The sequence below is a fragment of the Maylandia zebra genome, linkage group LG23, assembly GCF_041146795.1.
Source record: "Maylandia zebra isolate NMK-2024a linkage group LG23, Mzebra_GT3a, whole genome shotgun sequence".
Classification (NCBI taxonomy): Eukaryota; Metazoa; Chordata; class Actinopteri; order Cichliformes; family Cichlidae; genus Maylandia; species Maylandia zebra.
The window spans coordinates 18,299,560-18,325,294 of NC_135188.1; the positions used below are offsets into that span (position 1 = coordinate 18,299,560).

At 38.4% G+C, this 25,735-nt stretch overlaps 1 protein-coding gene across 1 annotated transcript; it reads right to left on the reverse strand.

Moving 5' to 3' along the window:
• Window positions 1–844: 844 nt before the first annotated feature.
• Window positions 845–19,636, reverse strand: LOC112430348 (NLR family CARD domain-containing protein 3-like). Its single transcript, XM_076879868.1, has 9 exons — window positions 19,100–19,636; window positions 15,480–15,555; window positions 13,907–14,135; window positions 11,948–13,742; window positions 9,662–9,835; window positions 9,244–9,417; window positions 5,663–5,836; window positions 2,480–2,526; window positions 845–2,304 (listed from the first exon to the last, which is right to left on the reverse strand). Exons 1-9 carry the CDS (start codon window positions 19,306–19,308, stop codon window positions 1,778–1,780), a joined length of 3,405 nt encoding a protein of 1,134 aa, XP_076735983.1. The 5' UTR covers window positions 19,309–19,636; the 3' UTR covers window positions 845–1,777.
• Between the last annotated feature and the right edge of the window lie 6,099 nt (window positions 19,637–25,735).

Consider the following 25,735-nt stretch of genomic DNA (forward strand, 5'->3'; position numbering starts at 1 on the left):
CTTTTATAGTGCTTTTCTATTCTCCCAGAGAACTTAAAGCACTTAACTGATCCAATCAGTTAAGTGCTTTAAGTGATTTTTAAGTACTTACTAACATTCACACATATTCATATTCTGATGGATGCATCAGAGAGCAATTTAGGTTAACTGAAGAAAGCCGGCATAAAGATGATTGGACTAGCCCAGGGGGTGGGCAACTCCAGGCCTTGAGGGCCGGTGTCCCTGCAGGTTTTAGATGTGTCCTTGAACCAACACAGCTGATTTAAATGGCTAAATTAGCTCCTCAACATGTCCTGAAGTTCTCCAGAGGCCTGGTAACGAACTAATCATGTGATTCAGGTGTGTTGATCCAAGGTGAGATCTAAAACCTGCAGGACATTGGCCCTCGAGGCTAGTCACTAGCCCATCGTGACAATGAGTTTGACAGCATGGGAAAGGGGAAATTATATAAATCTTAGATTAGCCACCAAACACAAGGGGACCAGATGTGTGAGTACAGAGCTTCCTCACTGAACTTACATGCAAGCTTCATCAACACATCTCCTACAGGTGAAGCAGAGGTATGAGTGTGTGTGAAAGGTAAAGCACTGTAGAGTAATATAGTGTTAGAAGTGTGTGATTTAAGGTCTTTAGTCAGTTAGACATAACTATCATTGCAACAAGAGATAATCTATGGATTACAATTGAGTACTTCGTTAATGCATAAAGTGCAGGTTTTATCTCTTCTTCTCTTAGCTACAGCCACAGCGGTGACTGTTAGTAACTATTAAATGTACAAAAAGAATTTAAAGGCTTAGTCTATATGCAGATTTGACACGTCAGCAGTTTAGGTGTCCTGTTGTAGAATCTTTTAGTGTAACTTCATCTGAAATCAGCCAATTTTTACAACATATCCTGCTCAACTATCTTATTTGTATATAAATTTTATTCTGCAGGATTTTAACATTTACAGTCATTGCTTACATTTTCAGCTACATATATCAAGTACTTTTGAAGATTTCTTTGAAGATTTATACATATTTTTAAAATGGTCAACTAGCCATAGTAAGGCCTTTTTTCCCACACATTGAAACATGAAGCAATGTTTGAACATTAATATATATATATTTAAAAAAAAACAACCTGTTTTTTCTTACAATCAAGATGAATCTGAATCTGAAATTTGGAACAAACGCATCAAAAATGGTCTAAATATCAGCTAGTTAAAAATACAATTTAAAAAGAATTTTAAAAAAGCAGAGCACTCCTGTTACATAGAATGCTTTTTAACAAACAGTTTTAGTCACAAAAATTATTAAAATGCCATTTTCATTCAACTTTCACGTTGGAATGCACAAATATGACAGGATGCACCACAAAAACAAAAATGTCAGTAGGCAGTCTAATCCAAATAGCACAAAATGTTGAAGTTCCCACATTAGTACTCTAAGTATAACTCAGAAAATAATTGTGTACAGATTCACCACACCTGACACATTCAAAACCACAACCACAGCAATGTGTTATTAAAGCAACCGGTTAGGCAATACACGTTTTTGCCTACTGACAGGGGGATCAAAGACTGGTCTCTAAGCTCGTGTGACTGGGGCACAAGCAATAATTTTCCCAGCAACTGTAAACCTCCAGAAACTACTCCTAACTCAAATAATAATTTGTTCTTGATTGGTAGCTGCCAGATGGTCACAAACCAATTTCTAAGCCTTGTGACTGGGGCCTTATCGACCTTTTCCTTAGATCTTTTGGTTAATGTTGTGTCTGTAAAACCTCAATGCTAAAATCAACACAGGGAGACTGAGGAAGCAGCACAGATTCCAAATCCAGGATAGAGACGGTCAGTGAATGTGGTGTTGAAGGTGTGGAGGTGGATCAGAGTATCAGAGGAGACTCTGTAGAAGGACAGAGTGCCAGCAGGACAGTCCACATACACTGCTACTCTGTTAGAGACAGAGGAGGTTGAGTAGGAGGATATTGTTTTGTCATTGTGCCAGGCAAAATGAGGACCGTTGTTAGTGCACTGCAGACTCCAGGACTGAGTGTTGTGTCCAAATGCAGAGTCATAACTGCCTCCTTTCCTGCTGATTTGTCTGTAACTCACTGTTATCCAAACCTCTCCACTCCACTCGACCTCCCAGTAACAGCGACCAGTCAGACCATCTCTACACAGCAGCTGAAACCAAACATCAAATCTGTCTGGATGATCAGGATATGACTGAACCTGCTCCACATGTGTCACCTTCCTGTTGTTGTCAGACAGTTGGAGTTTTCTGTTTACGGTGTTCGTGTCGATTGTGAGTTGACAGGAATCTGATGGAGAGAACAAACACAATCCAGCTGCAGTTATTGATCCATCATCTGTTCATTGATTGACACTTTGATGATGACTCCTGACATGAGAGATGTGAATGAATGATTTGACAATTTGAAGATAGTTGAATGTGTACGGCTTTTTTTACTTGAATCACATTAAAAACACACTTACACTTCCTCAGACCTGGTGTCAACCATTGGACTCCAGCAGGCTCCACCCTGAAAAGAAGAGGGGGTCAGACCAGCACAGTCTCTTTCAGCATGTACACATGGACATTACATCCCCCTCATGCACATACTGTTAAACACTGATAAAGGAACAGTCCAACATTTTCTCAAATACACTTCAATCCATATGTGGATCAAAGTGGTGATGATTTGGACTGATCCTGGATCTGTCAGTCTTTTGAAGCAGCTGTTGGATAAATCTATAAAGTCAAATCATTGGTCCACCGTTGTAATAACTGGTGCATTCATAGAAGAACACTTTAAATTGGGAAAATATTGTGTCATCGTCATGATTCTTTCCCCTGACTGGACAACACAAAATGAGGAAGAAAAAGTACTTGATGATGTTACGACTTAATTCCAATCTGCACATTACTACCTGCCCCCCCCCCCGCCTTATTTTAACTGGGATTTACAATGGAAATGGCAAATAGTAAACATATTTACTGGGTTCCTCTAAAAAAAAAAAAAAGCTTACCGATAGAAAATGTAAACATTCACGTGGGATAGATGTGTGCTTATAACAGGCCAGTGTGAAATTATATGGTAAGTTGGCAGTAAACACTGGATTGTCCAAAAAGTTTTAAAGTTTTTTAAAACATAAATAAAGTGATGCAATAATTATTAACTTTCATAGATCTATATTTTAATCACAATGGAACATAGAAAACATATCAAATGTATAGTCTAAAAAAGTGCTCTAATTTAGGAAAAATAAATTTAGCTCATTTTCACTTTGATAGCAACATACCTCAAAAAAGCTGGGTTAGGAATAAAAATGACCTCAAAAAGTAAGTGGTACCACAATAAAAAGGTGGTGTTTATCAAACACTACTGAGATAATTACATGTGCATGTGTAACCAACATAGACTATGCAACCACTTAAAACTGGACTCAAAAGTGTAATCAAATCAATATTGTATAAATATCGTATTCGAATGATTACTGCCATATAGATAAGAGAGATACTGCTCTGTGAGCTCCATTCACTCTCTTGTTTCTTTTTCAACTTTAATTTTTTTAAAATTAATTTTAGGTAACATTAAAAGAAAAAAAAAAAACACAGTAAAGAAAATTACAAACCAACAAACATACAAACAGGCTGGAGTTTACATTTATTTTCCATCTATTCCATTCGCATTTCTTGTTGTGTTGTTTTCTTGGTGCCACTTCGGAATGCTTTCCACTTCCTCCATTGTCCATTGTATTTACATCCCATCAATCTGATATTGAATGTTATTTTTTCCATCTCTGAGATACCCTCTACAATACTAATCCAATCTCGTTGAGTGGGAGGGTCTGGATGTAACCACTTCTTTGTAATTGCTTTTTTAGTTGCGGCTAGAATAATTTTTACTAAATATAAGTCCTCCTTTTGTATCTGTTCCTTTATGTTTCCAAGATACATCACTTGGCAGGTGTTTGGGAGTGCATATCCCAGAATATTATCCATGGTCATTTTAAGGTCTTCCCAATACTTTTTAATTTTTATGCACTTCCAGAATACATGTGAATGGTCTGCTTCTGTTTCTCCACATAGTCTCCAACATTCCTGTGGACTTGAGATCTGTTTACTTTTAATATTGGGTGTAATGAAAAAACTTGTCAATTTTTTCCATCAAAATTCCCTCCACAACAGCGAATTTGTTGTGCTGTGTTGTATTTCACACATACTGACCCATTCCTTCTGTTATAGTTATGGCCAGTTCAGCTTCCCATTTCTTTTTGAGGTAAAAGGTTGTGTCCTGTCTATCCTCACTCTCTTGTTTCAAACTCATTAAAATATCTGAAAGTTCAAAACCAAAACTCCAAACTCAGTAAAACAACATGTTACATGATAAACCATTTACAGCAGTTTAAAGTTCAGGAAAGTTTCTTTATGGTTCAGATGATGATTATAAAGTGTACAGGTCAAAGTGCGTGAAACTGACTGTTACGATTGGTCAAAATTAGTCCATATAAATATAATAAATGTTACCCTTTTTTTTAATAAACAAGGAAAACACCTTTAGTCTTTTTTTCATTTGAATATATATTTTTAAACTGATTAAAAATCAAAGCTAATGCTATACCAGCTTCTAGCATTGCTGAACAGTGCATAAAGCAAACCTGATTACAGAAGCTCCCAAAAAACAACCAAACACATCCAAACCTCAAAAAAAAAAGTTGACTAAGCCCCAAAAGAGCAATAAACCTGTGTAGTTATTCCATTACAGTCTCAATACTTTCTTTTCTTGTTTGAATAGAGATTTCGCTAAAAGATGTGCTGATCCCTATTACAAACGGTCTGGTATAATAAGTAGTTTTATTTGGAATTGTGCAGGGCTTGTCTCCATCGTTTCAAAGAAAAGAATTATCAAGATGCGGTGATAGCCAAATTGGCCAGCAGATGTCACTTTGGAGATGAGTTTCAGATTGTTTATGCACCTCAATACAATTCTGGTGTTGTGCCAAAAAACCACCCACCCACTTTAACCCCAGACTCTGCCACATGTGACATCTGCTGGTGATTAATAGGACAGGATTGCCTTTCATGTGTTTCTGTTTAGGCTCAAACCCATTTGATGTTTGGAGTCTTGCAATGACGAAACAATAATTCCTCAAAAAAAAAGTTAAACCAAAAGTAACAAGTCAGTTTTAAAAATGCGAGGAGTAGAAAGTGCAATATTTGCTTAAAAATGTAGGGAGTAAAAGTAAAAGATTCGAAGTAAAGTACAGATACCTGAAAATTCTACTTAGGTACAACAAAGTATTTGTTCTTTGTTACTTCTCTCACCTCTGTTTTCTATGTTCCACTGTGAATAAAATGTGGGATTATGAGATTTGCACATAATTAAATTCTGTTTTTAGTTTTATAAAATAAATTATTTTTGTTCTAAAGTGTTTAACAAAATCAGAAATCCTTATTCTGGAACTTTAAATGTTTTACAACCCAACTAGAGCTGGATTTTATTATCCCAGATGTAACAGTACTAAAGATATAGTTTTACATCTAATTTATAGCAAATTTTAATATGTAGATTATTTGGTGCTTTTAGTCTGTTAATGACACATCTATTTTGATTAAGGTGAAATGGATATTTGGTCCACTTTTAATATATTTTCTATAAGACATTTTCTCCATACCTGAGAGTGTCCAATTTCCAACCTTCATCCTTCACTCCAGCTGAAAGCAGCTTTATTCCTGAGTCTCCTGGATGGTTGTAGCTGATGTCCAGCTTTCTCAGATGGGAGGAGTTGAAACTCAGAGCTGAGGCAAGAGAAGTACAGCCTTCCTGTGTGATCAGACAGCCTGACAGACTGCAGACACACAAAACAACAATTCATACGTTACTGGAGGTCTTTCTTTCTTTCTTTCTTTCTTTCGTTCTTTCTTTCTTTCTTTCTTTCTTTCTTTCTTTCTTTTTTTTTCTTATTTCAGATACAATTACATCTATACTTTTCATCTATTAAATTCAGTTTCCTTTTTATTCATAAAGAGATTATTTCAAACAGACAAAAGGACCTCCAGTAACACAAGACCTCCTCAAATACCCCAGAAATCAGATTATGTCCTATGAACAATTACTTTATCCCAAAAAGATACTTCCAATGGAAACTGCTTAAAGCAGGGCCATCCAAGACAGCTGATTGGGGGATGCACGGAAGGAAAAGAACATTCTCCCTACTCAAACAACAACTGTCAAGGAACCAACTCTGGTTACTGATGATTATGTTTTTAAACATTTTCAGGTAGACACACCAGCATCCATCGTCAATTGTCTTTTATTGTCAGAGCAGGCAATATTGAAGGAAACCTGAAACTACCGGCTAAGGATACATTTAGATTTGGTAAAATTATAATTCATATCATCAGTAAAGACAACAGGTTATGTAGATTGGAGATGGCTAAAATTAATATCGAATCAGTCTTTACATTTCCCAAAACAATGTCAGATTCTATACAGAGAGTGCAGAATTATAAGGCAAATGAGTATTTTGTCCACATCATCCTCTTCATGCATGTTGTCCTACTCCAAGCTGTATAGGCTCGAAAGCCTACTACCAAATAAGCATATTAGGTGATGTGCATCTCTGTAATGAGAAGGGGTGTGGTCTAATGACATCAACACCCTATATCAGGTGTGCATAATTATTAGGCAACGTCCTTTCCTTTGGCAAAATGGGTCAAAAGAAGGACTTGACAGGCACAGAAAAGTCAAAAATAGTGAGATATCTTGCAGAGGGATGCAGCAGTCTCAAAATTGCAAAGCTTCTGAAGCGTGATCATCGAACAATCAAGCGTTTCATCCAAAATAGTCAACAGGGTCGCAAGAAGTGTGTGGAAAAACCGAGGCGCAAAATAACTGACCATGAACTGCGAAAAGTCAAGCGTGCAGCTGCCAAGATGACACTTGCCACCAGTTTGGCCATGTTTCAGAGCTGCAACATCACTGGAGTGCCCAAAAGAAAAGGTGTGCAATACTCAGAGACATGGCCAAGGTAAGAAAGGCTGAAAGACGACCACCACTGAACAAGACACACAAGCTGAAACGTCAAGACTGGGCCAAGAAATATCTCAAGACTGGTTTTTCTAAGGTTTTATGGACTGATGAAATGAGAGTGAGTCTTGATGGGCCAGATGGATGGGCCCGTGGCTGGATTGGTAAAGGGCAGAGAGCTCTAGTCCGACTCAGATGCCAGCAAGGTGGAGGTGGAGTACTGGTTTGGGTTGGTATCATCAAGCTCAACTCCCAGTCCTACTGCCAGTTTCTGGAAGACACCTTCTTCAAGCAGTGGTACAGGAAGAAGTCTGCATCCTTCAAGAAAAACATGATTTTCATGCAGGACAATGCTCCATCACACGCGTCCAAGTACTCCACAGCGTGGCTGGCAAGAAAGGGTATAAAAGAAGAAAAACTAATGACATGGCCACCTTGTTCACCTGATCTGAACCCCATTGAGAACCTGTGGTCCATCATCAAATGTGAGATTTACAAGGAGGGAAAACAGTACACCTCTCTGAACAGTGTCTGGGAGGCTGTGGTTGCTGCTGCACGCAATGTTGATGGTGAACAGATCAAAACACTGACAGAATCCATGGATGGCAGGCTTTTGAGTGTCCTTGCAAAGAAAGGTGGCTATATTGGTCGCTGATTTGTTTTTGTTTTTGAATGTCAGAAATGTATATTTGTGAATGTGGAGATGTTATATTGGTTTCACTGGTAAAAATAAATAATTGAAATGGGTATATATTTGTTTTTTGTTAAGTTGCCTAATAATTATGCACAGTAATAGTCACCTGCACACACAGATATCCCCCTAAAATAGCTAAAACTAAAAACAAACTAAAAACTACTTCCAAAAACATTCAGCTTTGATATTAATGAGTATTTTGGGTTCATTGAGAACATGGTTGTTGTTCGATAATAAAATTATTCCTCAAAAATACAACTTGCCTAATAATTCTGCACTCCCTGTAGTTTTCTCTGGACCAAGAGTGATACATTTAGCTGCACGTTCTCTTGAAATTGTAGGTTTTTGACTGGAATCCAAAGGTCAGTGTGGGCTTTCTCCCTTCTAAACCCACGGGAGTGTCTGCTATCCCATTTACGTAATTATTTTTTAAATCCCAGAATAATTGCAACCAAATAAACTACAGCAATATATTTTTTTTCTGACTATGAAACTGGAGGATTCATACTTGCATACATCATGCATTCAGCCTGTTCTATGCTGCAGTTTCCTTCCACTAATGACTTTGCAAAAACTGCATAAAAAAGCGCACACAACAACAAAACATTATAATCCAGGAACATACTTTGCCAATCTGATCATAGCTGTTCATAGCACTTCCTACGTTGGAATACAAGTCATCATGTTGTCAGCAAGAACTACCACATGTCTACCATTACCTCCGAGAATCAGAAGTGGGAAATGTAGATCTTTTTTCCTACAGGCACTTGCAAAGGTTTGCTGGTGCTATTAAAAGTCAGGTTTGACTTTATGACTTTCTGTGTAGTTCATGGGAACTTAAATTGCACTGTCAGAAATAGGTTTTTTTTTTTTTTGGTGCACATGCTCTAGAAAAAATTTAGAATTGAATTTAAAATCCTTCTCCTTACACACAGCTTCTATAGCTGCAAAGGGGCTACATTTATTATAACTACAATTATTACTAATAATTGTATTAGCCAGGAGGCTGAGGTATAACTAAACATCTGACATACTGAGCAGGAAAGTTCAGGAGAGATAGGTGAAGTCCATGCTAGTTTGCTAGATAGTCGGCTATGAGCTAAGCTAAGCTAGCAAATCCCTAAAGACAAATGAATAAACACTATCAGCAGGTGATCCAAAAGAGAGCTGCAGATTACATGATGAAATAAGATGTTTTGCAAGGGTTTTAATGGAAGTGATACCATACCATAACTTGATACCATACCTAATTAAATACATTAAATTATATTAAACTTGTGTTTTGGGCATTTTCTTTTCAGCAGGAAATTATTATTGTTGAAATTGTAAAACTCTAAACTGACCAGTGTGTTAAAAAAACAACAACAAACAAACATATAACATAAAAATATAAAATAAATTTTATATATAAATTATGATTTGAATACTTTTTTGGACAAATGTAAATAAAGGGTAAATGTTGGGATTAAGTGTTTCTGCAATACTATAATTACACATTTAAATAGCAGTCAGCGAAAAGTCTTAATCCTGACCTGAGTGTTTCCAGTTTACAATAGGAACTCTTCACGCAAACAGACAAATGCTTCACTCCTGAATCCTTTAGATCATTGTCACTCAGGTCCAGCTCTTTCAAACTAGAGGACTGTGAGCCAAGAACTGAGGATAAAGCTTCACAGCTCGCCTCTGAGAGGTTACAGACACTCAGTCTGAAAAATTAGAAACAAACACAGACAATAACAATACTGATATTAATGTGTCATTATGGAATTACTAGATATACTAGATTTAGCAATATTTAGCCTTGAATAAATCCTTAATGTTTAATGTGACTCTCAAATACTGAAAAACATTATTATACAGTAACATATGGAAAAAGTTGACTTTTATTCTTAAAATTTTAAACCAATTTATTCTGTCACTTAAGAGAAACTCAGTATTGTTTGAGCTGACCTGAGAGTATCCAGTTCACATTGTGGACTCTTCAGTGCAGCAGACAGAAGTATCACTCCTGAATCCCCCAGGTTGTTGTTACTTAGGTCCAACTCTTTCAAACTAGAGGCCTGCGATGTGAGAACTGACGACAGAGCTTGACAGCTTCTCTCCGAAAGGTTACAGACACTTAGTCTAGGAAAGAAAAAACAAGTTCTATTTGTCAAGGTCCCAGGTCTAGTGACTCAGTGTTTATGTTTTTGATTATTAATATCCTTTGATGTAGTTCATTTCTGGTTATATATTTGATAGTTTCTAGCCTTTAGGTTTTGTTGCTGTGCTTCCCATGTGTTCCTTGTGTTACATCTAGTCATCATTTTTTCCATGTTTGTCTATTTCTTGTTTTACTTTGATATCTCTGTGTCCTGTGTTAGTCTATTCTGCTTTGCTTCCTCCCATTAACATGTGTCTATTTTCAGTTTGTCTGCTTCTCTTCCTGTTGTTTCCAGGTTTCAGGTTTCTTTTCCCATGTTTTAAGTTTCTTGTTTCATGTAGTGTTTTGTGTTTAGATTTTCCAGCTTAGAGCTAGGTTTTTGTTTGTTTGCTTTGTGGTTGGTTCTACTGAAAAAGAACCAGAATGATCAAATCATGCTTTAAAAATCATCAAAATTATTTTAACATTCAAAACACCAGTACAGGGACTGTATAAGAAGCATAATGTGTTGATGCATGCTCAATCATCCAAGTAAGTAAATCTCCCAGCCCATTGTTCCTTCAGTGGGCTGGTTTCAGTCATTATGCAAGTGTACCGTTTATAAGATTGGGGAAACCTGCAGTCAGCTGAGACTGAAGAAGTTACTTGGATGAGTGATGAAACGTTTCTCCCACTGAAAACTCTACATCCAGATGAACAGAATCAACTTTTGGAGAAGCATAATGTGTTCTTTCCTTCTGCTCCTAGTTAGCACTCTGAATGCACAGTTATGGATCAGTTGTTGATTCATCACATACTGTAGTCCACATAGCAAAACATTGCTGCAGTCAAGTCTGTACATTAGTTTCTCAGAGAGAAAAGATTTAAAGTGATTACAAATCATATGTAATGACAGACAACAAAAACCTGGCCAAAATGTTTTGTCTATATTATTTTTACTCTTCTTCATGATTCCTCCACAGAGTGGACAAGAGCTCAGAGGTTCCCAGCGGTCAGTCTGCCCAGCAGCAACAAACACATCTGGACTCCATATTTATGGTCTGTACACATACAATATTAGTTTTATATTCATTCTGTTCACAGTCATGTTCATGATGGGTATGGGAATTGGTTGTCTCTCATGTAGAAGGTTGATGGTCACATCTCCACCTCCTTCCATCTACATGCCATAGTGTGATACATGTAGTTATTCTTATATCCCTTTCTCCCAGTGACTAGGATGGAGTTCACACAAGAAATTATTTTACTTGTTGGAACAGACAAAAAACAAAGGAAATATCTAGGTGTTTGACAAAAATTTATGGATAACTAAAAAAGTTATATCAGAAATAAATATATAGCATTTTAAGTCTGTGTTTCAGTTTAAAATGACCTTTATCACATACTGCACAAAGATTACAGAAGGGGAAGGTTTCTTATTATATGCTTTTACCTGTGGAACATAACGCTGGATTTTATCTTTCAGAGAGTGCAGTATAAAACCGTATCCCTGTTAAAACGTTGCCATGGAAATGAACTGAAATGCTGGCTTCAAATGAAATTTTTTGGGCTCTGGATGCAAAGGTATGAGTAAAATGTAATTTATAGGAGCTCTTGTCCGATAAGACTTGATTTATACTTCTCTGCTACAGTTTCTGTACTGAAGGTGAGGTAAAAACTCAGCTATGATTACTGACAAAAGAAAATGATGTAGTTAAAGTCTGGTGACAAAAAAACATGAATTAGAAATGGAGAGCACAGACCACCGAGACTAGTAAACCAGGGGGAAGACCACTGAAAATCACAACAGCCAAGAATTTAGATTGATTCTGACATTTTTCTTCCATCTGATAAGGGTTACAACCACAAATGTTTCAGAGACTCTGACACTTTCTAATGCTGTGATATATTGAAAGTATATTATACTTAACCGTGGATGCTGAATGCTGATGAAAATTATATTCAATAGCTTTAGAGTTTCTATAAGAGTTTCTATTAGAGGCTAGAACCTATTAAAATATTGTGGGGGGGGGGTTCTTTCAATTGAGCATTTGCTATTTTGTTAACTATAATCAGCATTTTAAAATTAAAGAAGCGAGCACACATTTACATACAGAGCTTTGTTGGAGGCTTTGATCACTGGTAGCAGTCTCAGAAGAGCCTCCTCTGAAGCTGAGAATTTCTTCAAGTCAAACACATCCAGATCTTCTTCCGATGCCAATAAGATGAAGACCAGAGCTGACCACTGTGCAGGAGACAGATTATTTGTCAAGAGACTTCCTGAACTCAGGAACTGTTGGATCTCCTCCACTAGAGAACGATCATTCAGTTCATTCAGACAGTGGAACAGGTTGATGCTTTTCTCTGCAGACAGACTCTCGCTAATTTTCACTTTAATGTACTGGACTGTTTCTTGGTTGGTCTGTGAGCTACTTCCTGTCTGTGTCAGCAGACCTTGTAGTAGATTCTGATTGGTCTGCAGTGAAAGACCCACGAGGAAGCGGAGGAACAAGTCCAGGTGTCCGTTTGGACTATTTAAGGCCTTGTCCACAGCAGTCTGATAGAAGTATTTCTCGTTAGATTCTCTTCTTTCAAACTTCCTGGAGGTTGTGTGGTTTTCTTCCAGCAGATTGACTCCAGAGTCGATGAAGGTCAGGTGGACATGAAGAGCAGCCAGAAACTCCTGAACACTCAGATGGATGAAGCAGAACACCTTGTCCTGGTACAGTCCTCTCTCCTCTTTAAAGATCTGTGTGAGCACTCCTGAGTAGACTGAGGCTGTTTTGATATCAATGCCACACTCTGTCAGGTCTGATTCATAGAAGATCAGGTTTCCTTTCTGCAGCTGATCAAAAGCCAGTTTTCCCAGTGACTCAATCATCGTCCTGCTCTCTGGACTCCAGTGTGGATCTGTCTCAGCTCCTTCATCATACTTGACCTTCTTCACTTTGGCTTGAACCACCAGGAAGTGGATGTACATCTCAGTCAGGGTCTTGGGCATCGTATTCCACTTTCTTGTTTTCAGCACATGCTCCAGAACTGTAGCAGTGATCCAGCAGAAGACTGGGATGTGGCACATGATGTGGAGGCTAGGTGATGTCCTGATGTGGGATATGATATTGTGTGCCTTCCACCAACTTCTGAATCTCTTTCTGAAGTACTCCTCCTTCTGTGTATCAGGGAACCCTCTAATTTCTGTTACCCTGTCAATGCATTCCGCAGGGATCTGATTGGCAGCTGCAGGTCGTGTGGTTATCCAGAGGTGAGCAGAGGGAAGCAGTTTCCCTCTGATGAGGTTTATCAGCAGCACATCCACTGATGCGGACACCGTAACATCAGTCAGTTTCTCAGTTTTGTTGAAGTCCAGAAGAAGTCGACACTCATCCAGACCATCAAAGATGAACACAACCTCGAAGTCATCAAAGCTGCCGATTCCTGCTTCTTTGGTTTCAGTAAAGAAGTGATGAACAAGTTCCACCAAGCTGAACTTTTCCTCTTTCAGCACATTCAGCTCTCTGAAAGTGAATGGAAATATGAACTGGATGTCCTGGTTGGCTTTGTCTTCAGCCCAGTCGAGCGTGTATTTCTGTGTTAAGACTGTTTTCCCAATGCCAGCCACTCCCTTTGTCAGCACTGTTCTGATTGGTTGTTCTCTTCCAGGTGATGCTTTAAAGATGTCTTCTTGTCTGATTGTTTTTTCTGGTCTGTCTGGTTTCCTGGATGCTGTTTCAATCTGTCTGACCTCATGTTCATCATTGACCTCTGCAGTCCCTCCCTCTGTGATGTAGAGCTCTGTGTAGATCTGATTCAGAAGTGCTGGATTTCCTGCTTTAGCAATCCCCTCAAACACACACTGGAACTTCTTTTTTAAAGCAGATTTTTGTTTCTGACAAACTACAATGGGAGTTCCTAAAGGCACAAAAGGGCAAAAATATCACTTAAGTATTTATAAACTAGAGATGCCACTTATTTCTACAACAAACAGGTTTTTGAATGCATTTTTGTAGATCTCTTGACACATTAGTAAATGTTTTTTTTTCATCTAGCATAAATCTTTAGAAAAATCCTCTTACTGCTCTGCAGTCGGTCAGCCAGCTCCTCCTGCTTCATTCCCCTGAGGAAGTCTAATGTGATCTTCAAAACTGCATTTCTGCTGCTTCTCCTCCGCTCTTCATCCTCACCTGCTAATACTTCCTCATCTTCCATTTGTCTCTCTGCCCATTCTGGGTAATCTTGACGCAAAACCTTGTGGATCGTCTTCAATTCATTCTTCACAAAAGTAATGATGTCGTCTTCCAGCATCTGGAAAACATTACTGCATTAATGATCTAACCACCCCTCAATCTCTATAGGGTGCTGGGTAAAGAGGAAAGCAGAAGGAAAAGACACACCCAGAAGCAACAAACAGAACAATACCCCAAGGTGAGACAAGACAACGTTTAATGACATACAGTAATGTATACCAAGGCAGTAAAAACAGGGAGTCGAAAAGTACTCAGTCATCATGAAATTCCCCCAGAAACCTGAGCTTATAGCAAAATAACTATGGGATGGTTCAGGCTCACATAATCAAGCCCTAACTCAAAACTTTAACCACAAAGTAACACTAAATGTCTAATCCTAAAACCAGAGAGCATCTCTGTTTTCTGAAACCAAACTGGGAGCTGGTTCTACCCAAGATGGGCTTTGCAGTTGAAGGTTCTTCCTGCCATTCCACTTTTAAAAGCTCTAAGAACCAGAAGTAAGCCTGCAGTCTGAGAGAAGCATGCTTTTTTTGAGATAAGAAGAAATAAGATACCGCGATCTCTTTAAAATATGACAGAAAATCCAGGTTTTGTTGAGCTTGTATGTTGGTTCATCACTGCAGTATTTCTTTACTACAACCATGTTCATGTTCAACACTGGGTTGAATATTATTAAATCACTCTAACTGTTTGCAGTAAGAACTAGGTCCCTCCTTGAAATTCAAAGCATCGCTTATTTAAAAGAATTGAGATATATTTCTATATAACAGCTCCTCTCTGTTGTGACCTTCTCACACTCATGAAAGCAATGGCCTATAAAAGCTGGCCTAGGTCTTCCACTGCACCTGGCATCAAATTATTGGTGACCTTTGTGTCTTGGTTAGGTTATGTTTAATAAATGATTTTATATTTATGTAAACTTTTTGTGTAAACTCCCTCCTTGTCACCTACTTTGAGGTGACAAGGAGGGAGTTTAGGTGCTTGTTTGAGATCTTTAGATCCACTGGTAAGATTAAACTTTAAGTCACTAATGATTTACAAGTTGGCTTGTGGTTTGCTAAATGCTTATCTAAGTTGAACTGAGTTGGAGTATAGCCTCATTAAAGGTGGCCCAGGTCTTTCATGCAATCGAATAGAACATCAACTTATTGGTGGTCTTTGCATCTTGTTTAGGTTACGTTTTATTTAGGTAAACGTCTTGCATGAACTCCCTCCTTGTCACTGGGAGAAAGGGATATAAGAATAACTACATGTATCACACTATGGCATGTAGATGGAAGGAGGTGGAGATGTGACCATCAACCTTCTACATGAGAGACAACCAATTCCCATACCCCCATACCCATCATGAACATGACTGTGAACAGAATGAATATAAAACTAATATTGTATGTGTACAGACCATAAATATGGAGTCCAGATGTGTTTGTTGCTGCTGGGCAGACTGACCGCTGGGAACCTCTGAGCTCTTGTCCACTCTGTGGAGGAATCATGAAGAAGAGTAAAAATAATATAGACAAAACATTTTGGCCAGGTTTTTGTTGTCTATGAAAATACCTTTAACAACATACTATAAATAAAAATGTGTGCACAGCTAAACAATCGGTGCACAGTGCAAGTTTAGATATTAAAATCTGGACAAAAAAAGCTGCTCAGACAAGAGAGATATCATCACATTGCTCAGCTATTTTGAACCCAAGTCATCAAGCAACAAACCTGAGAGTGGTCCTTGACTCATATTTTAAGCCCAGGGTTAATTTGTTGTCTGTCATTACATATGATTTGTAATCACTTTAAATCTTTTCTCTCTGAGAAACTAATGTACAGACTTGACTGCAGCAATGTTTTGCTATGTGGCCTACAGTATGTGATGAATCAACAACTGATCCATAACTGTGCATTCAGAGTGCTAACTAGGAGCAGAAGGAAAGAATACATTATGCCCGTTTTACAGTCCCTTTACTGGTCTTTTTGAATGTTAAAATAATTTTGCTGATTTTTAAAGCATGATTTGATAGGCTCATTCCTGTGTATATGTCTCACATATTGAGAACAATTGAAGTGGTTTCTGTGAGACAATTAAAATGAATGAATTATCAGCCAAATTCTCAAGATCCACCAGAGCCTTATAATGATCTCTGTCACTGTAAGAACACGATGTTAGAATCCATTTGGGAATCTTCAAATTCACATGTTGCAAAATGTGACAGCTTTTAGATAAGTGAGAACTTATAGAATAAGGATTAGAATACATAGAAAAACCTAGTAAGTCAAATTTTACTTTATTTTGGTACTTCGTACAACCACAATTCTGTGATTACAAACTCTCAAGTCAGTTAATACAACTGCTCAATTACAGCCACTCTAATCACAAGTTTGTTAATTTGTATGCTTTGCTTGTTGCAAATGTGTTACAAAACTAAAACGTGTACACTTGTAGCTATGATGTGAGACAGGAGAGTTGGAGGAGGCATGGAGGGACTAGGGGTAGAGCTCAACCAATCAGAAAGCAGAAGATCAAATCCTGCCTCTCCCTCCTTTTCTCTGTCTGCCATGCTGGATTAATAACCACTGAGCAAAATGTGCCAAGGTAACTTTGTTGAAATATATTAGCTTAGTAATTAAAGAGGATGTAAAACAATGCACATACAAAAGCTCATTTACATGATGGAGCACAGCTTTAAAAAAAAAAAATCAAATAGATGTAACATTGTTACATCTATTTGATTTTTTTTTTTTCAATTTAAGAAACAAATGATAAGTAAAGTTTAATTTTTAAGAACATTTAAAGAGATCAATTTTGACCTGTTCCTGGCTGCAACAGTCTTTCCCAAGAGTTTTATGTTAAGAGATCTAGGATATACAGTCCACTTTCACTGTCTGTCTCTTTAGCAGTAAATCTTTCTTTGTTGTTTAGCTAAATTGACTCATTAATAAAGCACTTTATAAATGAGGACTGTGTGGAGGATGGCCTGTTTAAGTCATCAGACTGCCAGGCCAGTTGTACTGGGCCATGCAATCACTTGACAAAGCAGACGTTTGCGATGCGATCAGCACTACTTTATGCAATAAAATATTCTCACCTTTCCCAAGCACAATGAAACAGTTTACTACATAAGAGGTTACTACATGCATGTCACACCAAAAACATAACTGTTGTTACTGAAGACAATTGGAAATTCTATCATCGATCAGCACATCTGCAGCCAAAAAGAAAAAAAAAATCTCCACATTAAAATCTCCTTCACTTACATTTGGAAATAATATGAAATAATATTACGGAATTCAGCCAGTGAGATGACAGGAGAAAAGTAAGGTCTCCAAAAAGTGTGGCATCTCTTCCTCTGAGCCTCTGCATTGTTTTAGCTTTTTCGCAGACATACTACTGATGGGATTCCCATTCGTGCTTTGCTAAGAAACCTAGTTTTGTAGTTTGGATGTGCTTCGGAAAAGGGAGACTACTGATTGCTGCTGACTGCACTGCAACCGACTAGAGGAAGAAACAAACAACTTTTTGACTCCGGTGAAACACCTCTTACCTGACTTAAATAGGTTCTCCTCCACACTGTCCTCATTTATAAAGTGCTTTACAAACCTGAACATTACTGCTAACAGCTGGATTTTTCCGACTGAGTCCAGCTAGCCACTTACTATTAAAGACAAGAAGAATGAAAGGTGCTAAACTTTTTGGAGACCTTTTTTTTTTCTTCATGTCATCTCACTGACTGGATTACTTCATATTAGACAACCCAGTATCACTGTATCAAACATGTTATAAACATGTCCATTTCTGGCTTTGCCTCTCCAAAATGTAAAATAGACATGCATGAAGAAGCATGGTGAGATAATATATTTAAACCCACGAAGTTGGTAGTCAGCAAAAAACATATTAAGTACATTGCAGGGTCCTTAATCATCAGAATCAATTAAGCTAGCGGGCTATTATGTATATATATGTAAATGTGTTAATAATATCTGTTTAAAAACTTTCCTGGATTTAATTTTCATGTTGGCTTGAGATAAAATATCTCATTCTGCTATTACTGCAATTTATTGCAACTTCTATGTGCCTGTACATTTCATGTTTTGAGAGGCAAAGCATGAAATGGACATAGTGCATGGCTATTACATGCTTTTTCATGATATTAGGTTGGATCAGAAGTGAGGATAAGCAAAGTGAATGCAAGGCCTAATTTTTAAAGTGCTTCACAAACCGGAATATCACAGCTAACAGCTGGATTTTCCTGTAAGAGTGCATCTAGCCAAACAAGAAGGAACCACTTACTACCGAACAGACAGGTATGAAACTGAACAGTATATCCTTGATTTTAAAACAGGAAACACATTGTTGCAGCCAGGGACAACTGAAAAATTGTGATAGTTTGTCTTTGGCAGCATAAAAAGCATTTGTTTTAACCAATACTTTGCACAATAGGAATGTCCAAAGAACTCAGTGAAGATCTAAGAGGAACTATAGATTTATACAAGCTGGGATGGTCTCCTGGAACAATTTCAAAACACTGCAGATTCCAAAATCATCAGTTCTTGCAATTGTAAATAAGTACAAGTTATCATGATGTGTCAGCCCTGTGCCAAGGTCTGGAAGAAGTCCCAGATGGTCAACTTTAGATGGAAGGAAATTGGTTAGGATGTCTGGAAATAACCCAGGAACAAGTACACATTAAACATGATTTGGGAATGGATTAAGCAGGCTTAACATTAAGCTTTAGCTTAACGTCAAATTAATTATACTTCATATACAGACCAGAAAGAACTTTGAAGAACTTTGATCTTCTAAAGAGAGATCAGTTTAATTTATAAAGCACCAAAACACAACAACTGCCGCCTCAAGGCACTTTGTATTATAAGATAAAGACCCCACATTAATGCAGAGAAATCTTTACAATCATATGGACCCTTATGAGCAAGCACTTTGGTAACCATAATACACCATCAAGTAGTTAATTTAAATCAGACACCAAACTGACAGGTATCAAAGAGTTCATGTTACTATCAGCTTACCTCTCCGCAGCAGAGGGTTGTTGCTCCTTAAATTCAATCAAGCGTTTTTTAGACTGGTCACTCTTAACGGACACTAAGCTGGGTTCAGATCCAGGATGATGTTTGCGTTTAATTCCGTGTTTTTTCCTGTGAATAATGATCGAGCAGTGATTTGAGTATATTAGCAGTAGTAGCATTCTGGCTGCAGAGTTTCTGTGTGGAGTTTGCATGGGTTCTGTTTACACATAGTGACCTGGTGTAAGAACACATTTGTTCCCATTTCTTTAGTTGAATCTATGGAAATGTCAGAGATAACACAGTTTGACAGCCATAAAATAGCTTTTATGTACCAACGAAGTGATTCTCGAAGAGCTATTAGCTGAAAAATGGAAAACAAACCAATAAGCAACAGGTCTAAACACAATCTACAGCAAATTATCAGAATCTGAAAGTCGTGTTCTTAATAGCAAAAACTCCAACATAGATCTGAGTAAGAACCAGAGAGATGTCACTGGCGTTTCAGTTGATACAACTAGTTTTGCCGAAGTCTCATTAGAAATTCAATTCAATTCAATTTTATTTATATAGCGCCAAATCACAACAAAAGTCGCCTCAAGGCACTTCATAGATACAGAGAAAAAAACCCAACAATCATATGACCCCCTATGAGCAAGCACTTTGGCAACAGTGGGAAGGAAAAACTCCCTTTTAACAGAAAGAAACCTCCGGCAGAACTAGGCTCACGGAGGGGCGGCCATCTGCTGCGACCGGTTGGGGTGAGAGAAGGAAGACAGGATAAAAGACATGCTGTGGAAGAGAGACAGAGGTTAATAACAGATATGATTCAATGCAGAGAGGTCTGTTAATACATAGTGAGTGAGAAAGGTGACTGGAAAGGAAAAACTCAATGCATCATGGGAATCCCCCCGCAGCCTATGTCTATTGCAGCATAATGCATATACTATTATATACTATACATATATTTATTAGTTTCAGATGTAGCCATTCTTGTATTTTGCTTGTTTACATTATTGTATTTGCACAACTCTGTTGCTTGTGAAGCTCGCACACAAGAATTTCACTCACATGTGCTGTACCAATGTACCTGCACATGTGATGTGACAATAAAAGTGATTTGATTTGATAACTAAGGGAGGATTCAGGGTCACCTGGTCCAGCCCTAACTATATGCTTTAGCAAAAAGGAAAGTTTTAAGCCTAATCTTAAAAGTAGAGATAGTGTCTGTCTCCTGAATCCAAACTGGAAGCTGGTTCCACAGAAGAGGGGCCTGAAAACTGAAGGCTCTGCCTCCCATTCTACTTTTAAATACTCTAGGAACAACACGTAGGCCTGCAGAGCGAGAGCGAAGTGCTCTAATAGGGTGATATGGTACTACAAGGTCATTGAGATAAGATGGGGCCTAATTATTTAAGACCTTGTATGTGAGGAGCAGGATTTTGAATTCAATTCTGGATTTAACAGGAAGCCAATGAAGGGAAGCCAAAACAGGAGAAATATGCTCTCTCTTTCTAGTCCCTGTCAGTACTCTTGCTGCAGCATTTTGGATTAGCTGAAGGCTTTTCAGTGAGTTCTTTGGACATCCTGATAATAATGAATTACAGTAGTCCAGCCTGGAAGTAATAAATGCATGAACTAGTTTTTCAACGTCACTCTGAGACAGGATATTTCTAATTTTAGAGATGTTGTGCAAATGGAAGAACGCAGTCTTACATATTTGTTTAATATGTGCATTGAAGGACATGTCCTGGTCAAAAATGACTCCAAGGTTCCTCACAGTGTTACTGGAGGCCAAGGTAATGCCATCCAGAGTAAGAATCTGGTTAGATACCATATTTCTAGGCTTTTCAGGGCCGAGTACAATAACCTCAGTTTTATCTGAATTAAGAAGCAGAAAGTTAGCGGCCATCCAGGTCTTTATGTCTTTAAGACATTCCTGCAGTTTAACTAATTGGTGTGTGTTGTCTGGCTTCATGGACAGATAGAGCTGGGTGTCATCTGCATAGCAGTGAAAATGTATGCTATGTCTTCTAATGATGCTGCCTAAGGGAAGCATGTATAATGTAAACAGAATTGGTCCTAGCACCGGACCCTGTGGAACTCCATAATTAACCTCAGTGTGTGAAGAGGACTCTCCATTTACATGAACAAACTGGAGTCTATTAGATAGATATGATACAAACCACTGCAGTGCAGTACCTGTAATACCTACAGAATGTTCTAATCGCTCTAATAGGATATTATGGTCGACAGTATCAAATGCTGCACTAAGGTCTAACAAGACAAGCACAGAGATGAGTCCACTGTCAGAGGCCATAAGAAGATCATTTGTAACCTTCACTAAAGCTGTTTCTGTGCTGTGCTGAGCTCTGAAACCTGACTGAAACTCTTCAAATAAACCATTCCTCTGCAGATGATCTGTTAGCTGTTTGACAACTACTCTTTCAAGGATTTTTGATATGAAAGGAAGGTTGGAGATTGGCCTATAATTAGCTAAGACTGCTGGGTCTAGAGATGGCTTTTTGAGTAAAGGTTTAACTACAGCTAGCTTGAAGGCCTGTGGTACATAGCCGATCATTAGAGATAGGTTAATCATATTTAAGATCGAAGAATTAATTAAACTGCTCAAAGGACTTCTTTGAGCAGTTTTGTAGGAATGGGGTCTAAAAGACACGTTGATGGTTTGGAGGAAATAATTATTGAAGTTAACTCAGAAAGATCAATTAGAGAAAAAGAGTCTAACTTAACATCAATGGTACCAAGAGTAGCTGTAGATAATATTACATCTGTGGGATGATTACTGGTAATTTTTTCTCTAATGATAAAAATTTTATTTGTGAAGAAGTTCATGAAGTCATTACTAGTTAACGTTAAAGGGATTGTTGGCTCAGAAGAGCTCTGACTTTTTTTCAGCCTGGCTACAGTGCTGAAGAGAAACCTGGGGTTGTTCTTATTTACTTCAATCAGTGATGAATAGTAAGATGTTCTGGCTTTGCGGAGGGCTTTCTTATAAAGCAGCAAACTATTTCTCCAGGCTAAATGATGATCCTCTAAATTTGTGACACGCCATTTCCTCTCCAGATTACGAGTCATCTGCTTTAGGGTACGTGTTTGAGAATTATACCACGGAGTCAGGTACTTCTGATTAGAGACCTTAGTTTTCACAGGAGCTACAGTATCCAGAGTCGTACGTAGTGAGGAGGTGAAATTATTAACAAGATAATCGACTTCTGTTGGGGTAGCGTTCAGATAGCTGCTCTGCTCTATGTTGGTACAGGGCATTGAAGATGATAACAGTGGGTGGATTATATTCTTAAACTTAGTTACAGCGCTTTCAGAAAGACATCTACTGTGATAAAGTCTACTCTCCACCGCTGTGTAATCAATTATTGTAAATGTAAATGTTATCAGGAAATGATCAGACAGGAGAGGGTTTTCAGGAAACACTGTTAAATGTTCAGTTTCTATGCCATATGTTAAAACAAGATCTAGAGTGTGATTAAAGTGGTGGGTGGGTTCTTTTACATTTTGAGAGAAACCAATTGAGTCTAATAACAGATTAAATGCCATGTTGAGGCTGTCATTTTTAGCATCTACATGGATGTTAAAATCACCCACAATAATTATTTTATCTGAGCTGAGAACTAAATCAGATAAAAAGTATGAGAAATCAGACAGAAACTCTGTGTAAGGCCCAGGTGGACGATAGATGATAACAAGTAAGACTGGTTTCTGAGTTTTACAGCTGGGGTGGACGAGGCTAAGCATCAGGCTTTCAAATGAATTAAAAGTCTGTCTTGGTCTTTCATTAATTAATAGGCTGGTGTGAAAAATTGCTGCCACACCGCGCCCCCCCCCCCCCCCCCCCGGCCTGTGCTTCGAGATTTCTGGTAGTTAGAATGACTCGGGGGTGTTGATTCATTTAAACTAACATAATCATCCTGCTGCAACCAGGTTTCTGTAAGGCAGAGTAAATCAATTTGTTGATCAATTATTAAGTCATGTACTAACAGAGACTTGGAGGAGAGAGACCTAATATTTAATAATCCACATTTCACTGTTTTACTCTTTGGTTCAGATGTGGATACTGTATTGTTCTTTCTTTGTAATTGTTTATGTTTAAGTTGTTTGTTGCTGGTTTTTAGTTTGTTTTTTGTCTTTTTGGGAGCTGACACAGTCTCTATGGAGATGGGTTTTTGGGGGGGTAGCAGAAGGAGAGAAGCTGCAGAGAGGCGTGTAAGACTGCAACTCTGCTTCCTGGTCCCAACTCTGGATAGTCATATTTTGGGGGGTTTACTAAATTTGTCCATATTTCTAGAAATGACAGCTTCTCCATCCAAAGTGGGATGGATGCCATCTCTCTTAACAAGACCAGGTTTCCTCCAGAAGGTTTGCCAATTATCTATGAAGCCCACATCGTTTCTGGGACACCACTCAGACAGCCAGCAATTTAAGGAGAACATGCGGCTAAACATGTCACTCCTGGTCTGATTGGGGAGGGGACCAGAGAAAACTACAGAGTCCGACATTGTTTTGGCAAAGTTGCACACCGATTCAATATTGATTTTAGTGACCTCCAATTGGCGTAACCGGGTGTCATTACTGCCGACATGAATTATGATCTTACTGAATTTACGTTTACCCTTAGCCAGCAGTTTTAAATGTCCTTCAATCCTTCAAGCATCAGGCTTTCAAATGAATTAAAAGTCTGTCATTCCTTCAATGTCGCCTGCTCTGGCCCCTGGAAGACAGTTGACTATGGTTGCCGGTGTCTCTAGCTTCACATGTCTGAGAACAGAATCACCAATTAACAGAGTTTGACCCCCGGCGGGTGTGTCGCCGAGTGGGGAAAAACGGTTAGACACATGAACGGGTTGGTGGTGTACCTGGGGCTTCTGTTTAGGACTATGCTTCCTCCTCACCGTCACCCAGCCGCCCTCTTTCCCCAGCTGCTTGGGATCTGCCGGGGAACAGCTAGCGGGGCCTACGCTGTCTTCGGCTGCACCAGCTATAGGGGCCTGGCTAGCTATGGGTGAATGAAGGGTGCGAAGCCGAGTCTCCAATTCAGTAATCCTGGCCTCCAGAGCTGCAAATATGCTACATTTGTTACAGATATCATTACTGCTAAAGGAGGCCGAGGAGTAACTAAACATCTGACACAATGAGCAAGAAAGTGCTGGAGGGACAGGTGAAGTAGCCATGGTGCTAATGAGTCGGCTACGAGCTAAGCTAGCGAAACAGTACAGAGACAGTGAGTGAATACTTTGGCTATAAATTAGGTAGTGAGTACAGAGAAAGTGTGCTTCGGATGAAGCACGTGAAGATTATACTATGAAAGAAGAATGTATTTAAAAGTTGTTAATTAAATTGCTAAGCAAATAAGCTACTCAGAAACACCACTGTGTTTGAGCAGGAACAGGAAGTGATACTCTACCGCAGAGCGAGTGAACACCAAGTGACAGCGCCACCAAGAGTTGTGTGAGCACATCATGGAAATGGTCAGAACAATTCTACACAGCAAAATCTCCAGTGTTAAATTTACACTAGAGAGTGTCTATATGGGTCAACACTTCTGAGTGTTAAATACAACACTGAGTGTTAAATTAACACTTTTGACAGTGTTATATGTTTAAAAGTAACCTAGTCAGTTTTGAAGATTAACAATGGCTAACACTGAGCAGTGCTGATTTTCTAACATTGGAAAATAACTCAAAATGTTAGAAATATTCCAGTGTTAGAAAATCAGCACTGCTCAGTGTTAGCCATTGTTAATCTTCAAAACTGACTAGGTTACTTTTAAACATAACACTGTCAAGTGTTAATTTAACACTCAGTGTTGTATTTAACACTCAGAAGTGTTGACCCATATAGACACTCTCTAGTGTAAATTTAACACTGGAGATTTTGCTGTGTACAAACTCTGTTTTGCCTTGCATACTGTATTTACATTATTTTTACATGTTTAAATAAATCAATGCAAGTATTTCCAGCAAATTTAAAAAAAAAAAAAAAAAAAAAAAAAAAAGAAAAAAAAAAAAAAAGAAAAAAGGAACTAGGGAACTTACAGTGGGGCAAAAAAGTATTTAGTCAGCCACCGATTGTGCAAGTTCCCCCACCTAAAATGATGACAGAGGTCAGTAATTTGCACCAGAGGTACACTTCAACTGTGAGAGACAGAATGTGAAAAAAAAAAATCCATGAATCCACATGGTAGGATTTGTAAAGAATTTATTCATAAATCAGGGTGGAAAATAAGTATTTGGTCAATAACAAAAATACAACTCAATACTTTGTAACATAACCTTTGTTGGCAATAACAGAGGTCAAACGTTTACTATAGGTCTTTACCAGGTTTGCACACACAGTAGCTGGTATTTTGGCCCATTCCTCCATGCAGATCTTCTCGAGAGCAGTGATGTTTTGGGGCTGTAGCCGAGCAACACGGACTTTCAACTCCCGCCACAGATTTTCTATGGGGTTGAGGTCTGGAGACTGGCTAGGCCACTCCAGGACTTTCAAATGCTTCTTACGGAGCCACTCCTTTGTTGCCCAGGCGGTGTGTTTTGGATCATTGTCATGTTGGAAGACCCAGCCTCGTTTCATCTTCAAAGTTCTCACTGATGGAAGGAGGTTTTGGCT

Coding starts and splice junctions, on each gene's coding strand:
- LOC112430348 (XM_076879868.1), bottom strand. CDS start 19,308: ATGCAAACTCCACACAGAAACTCTGCAGCCAGAATGCTACTACTGCTA. Junction 9,836..11,947: donor AAAGCCTCCAACAAAGCTCT/GTATGTAAATGT, acceptor TTTCTTTCCTAG/ACTAAGTGTCTGTAACCTTT. Junction 2,305..2,479: donor GACACCAGGTCTGAGGAAGT/GTAAGTGTGTTT, acceptor TCTCTCCATCAG/ATTCCTGTCAACTCACAATC.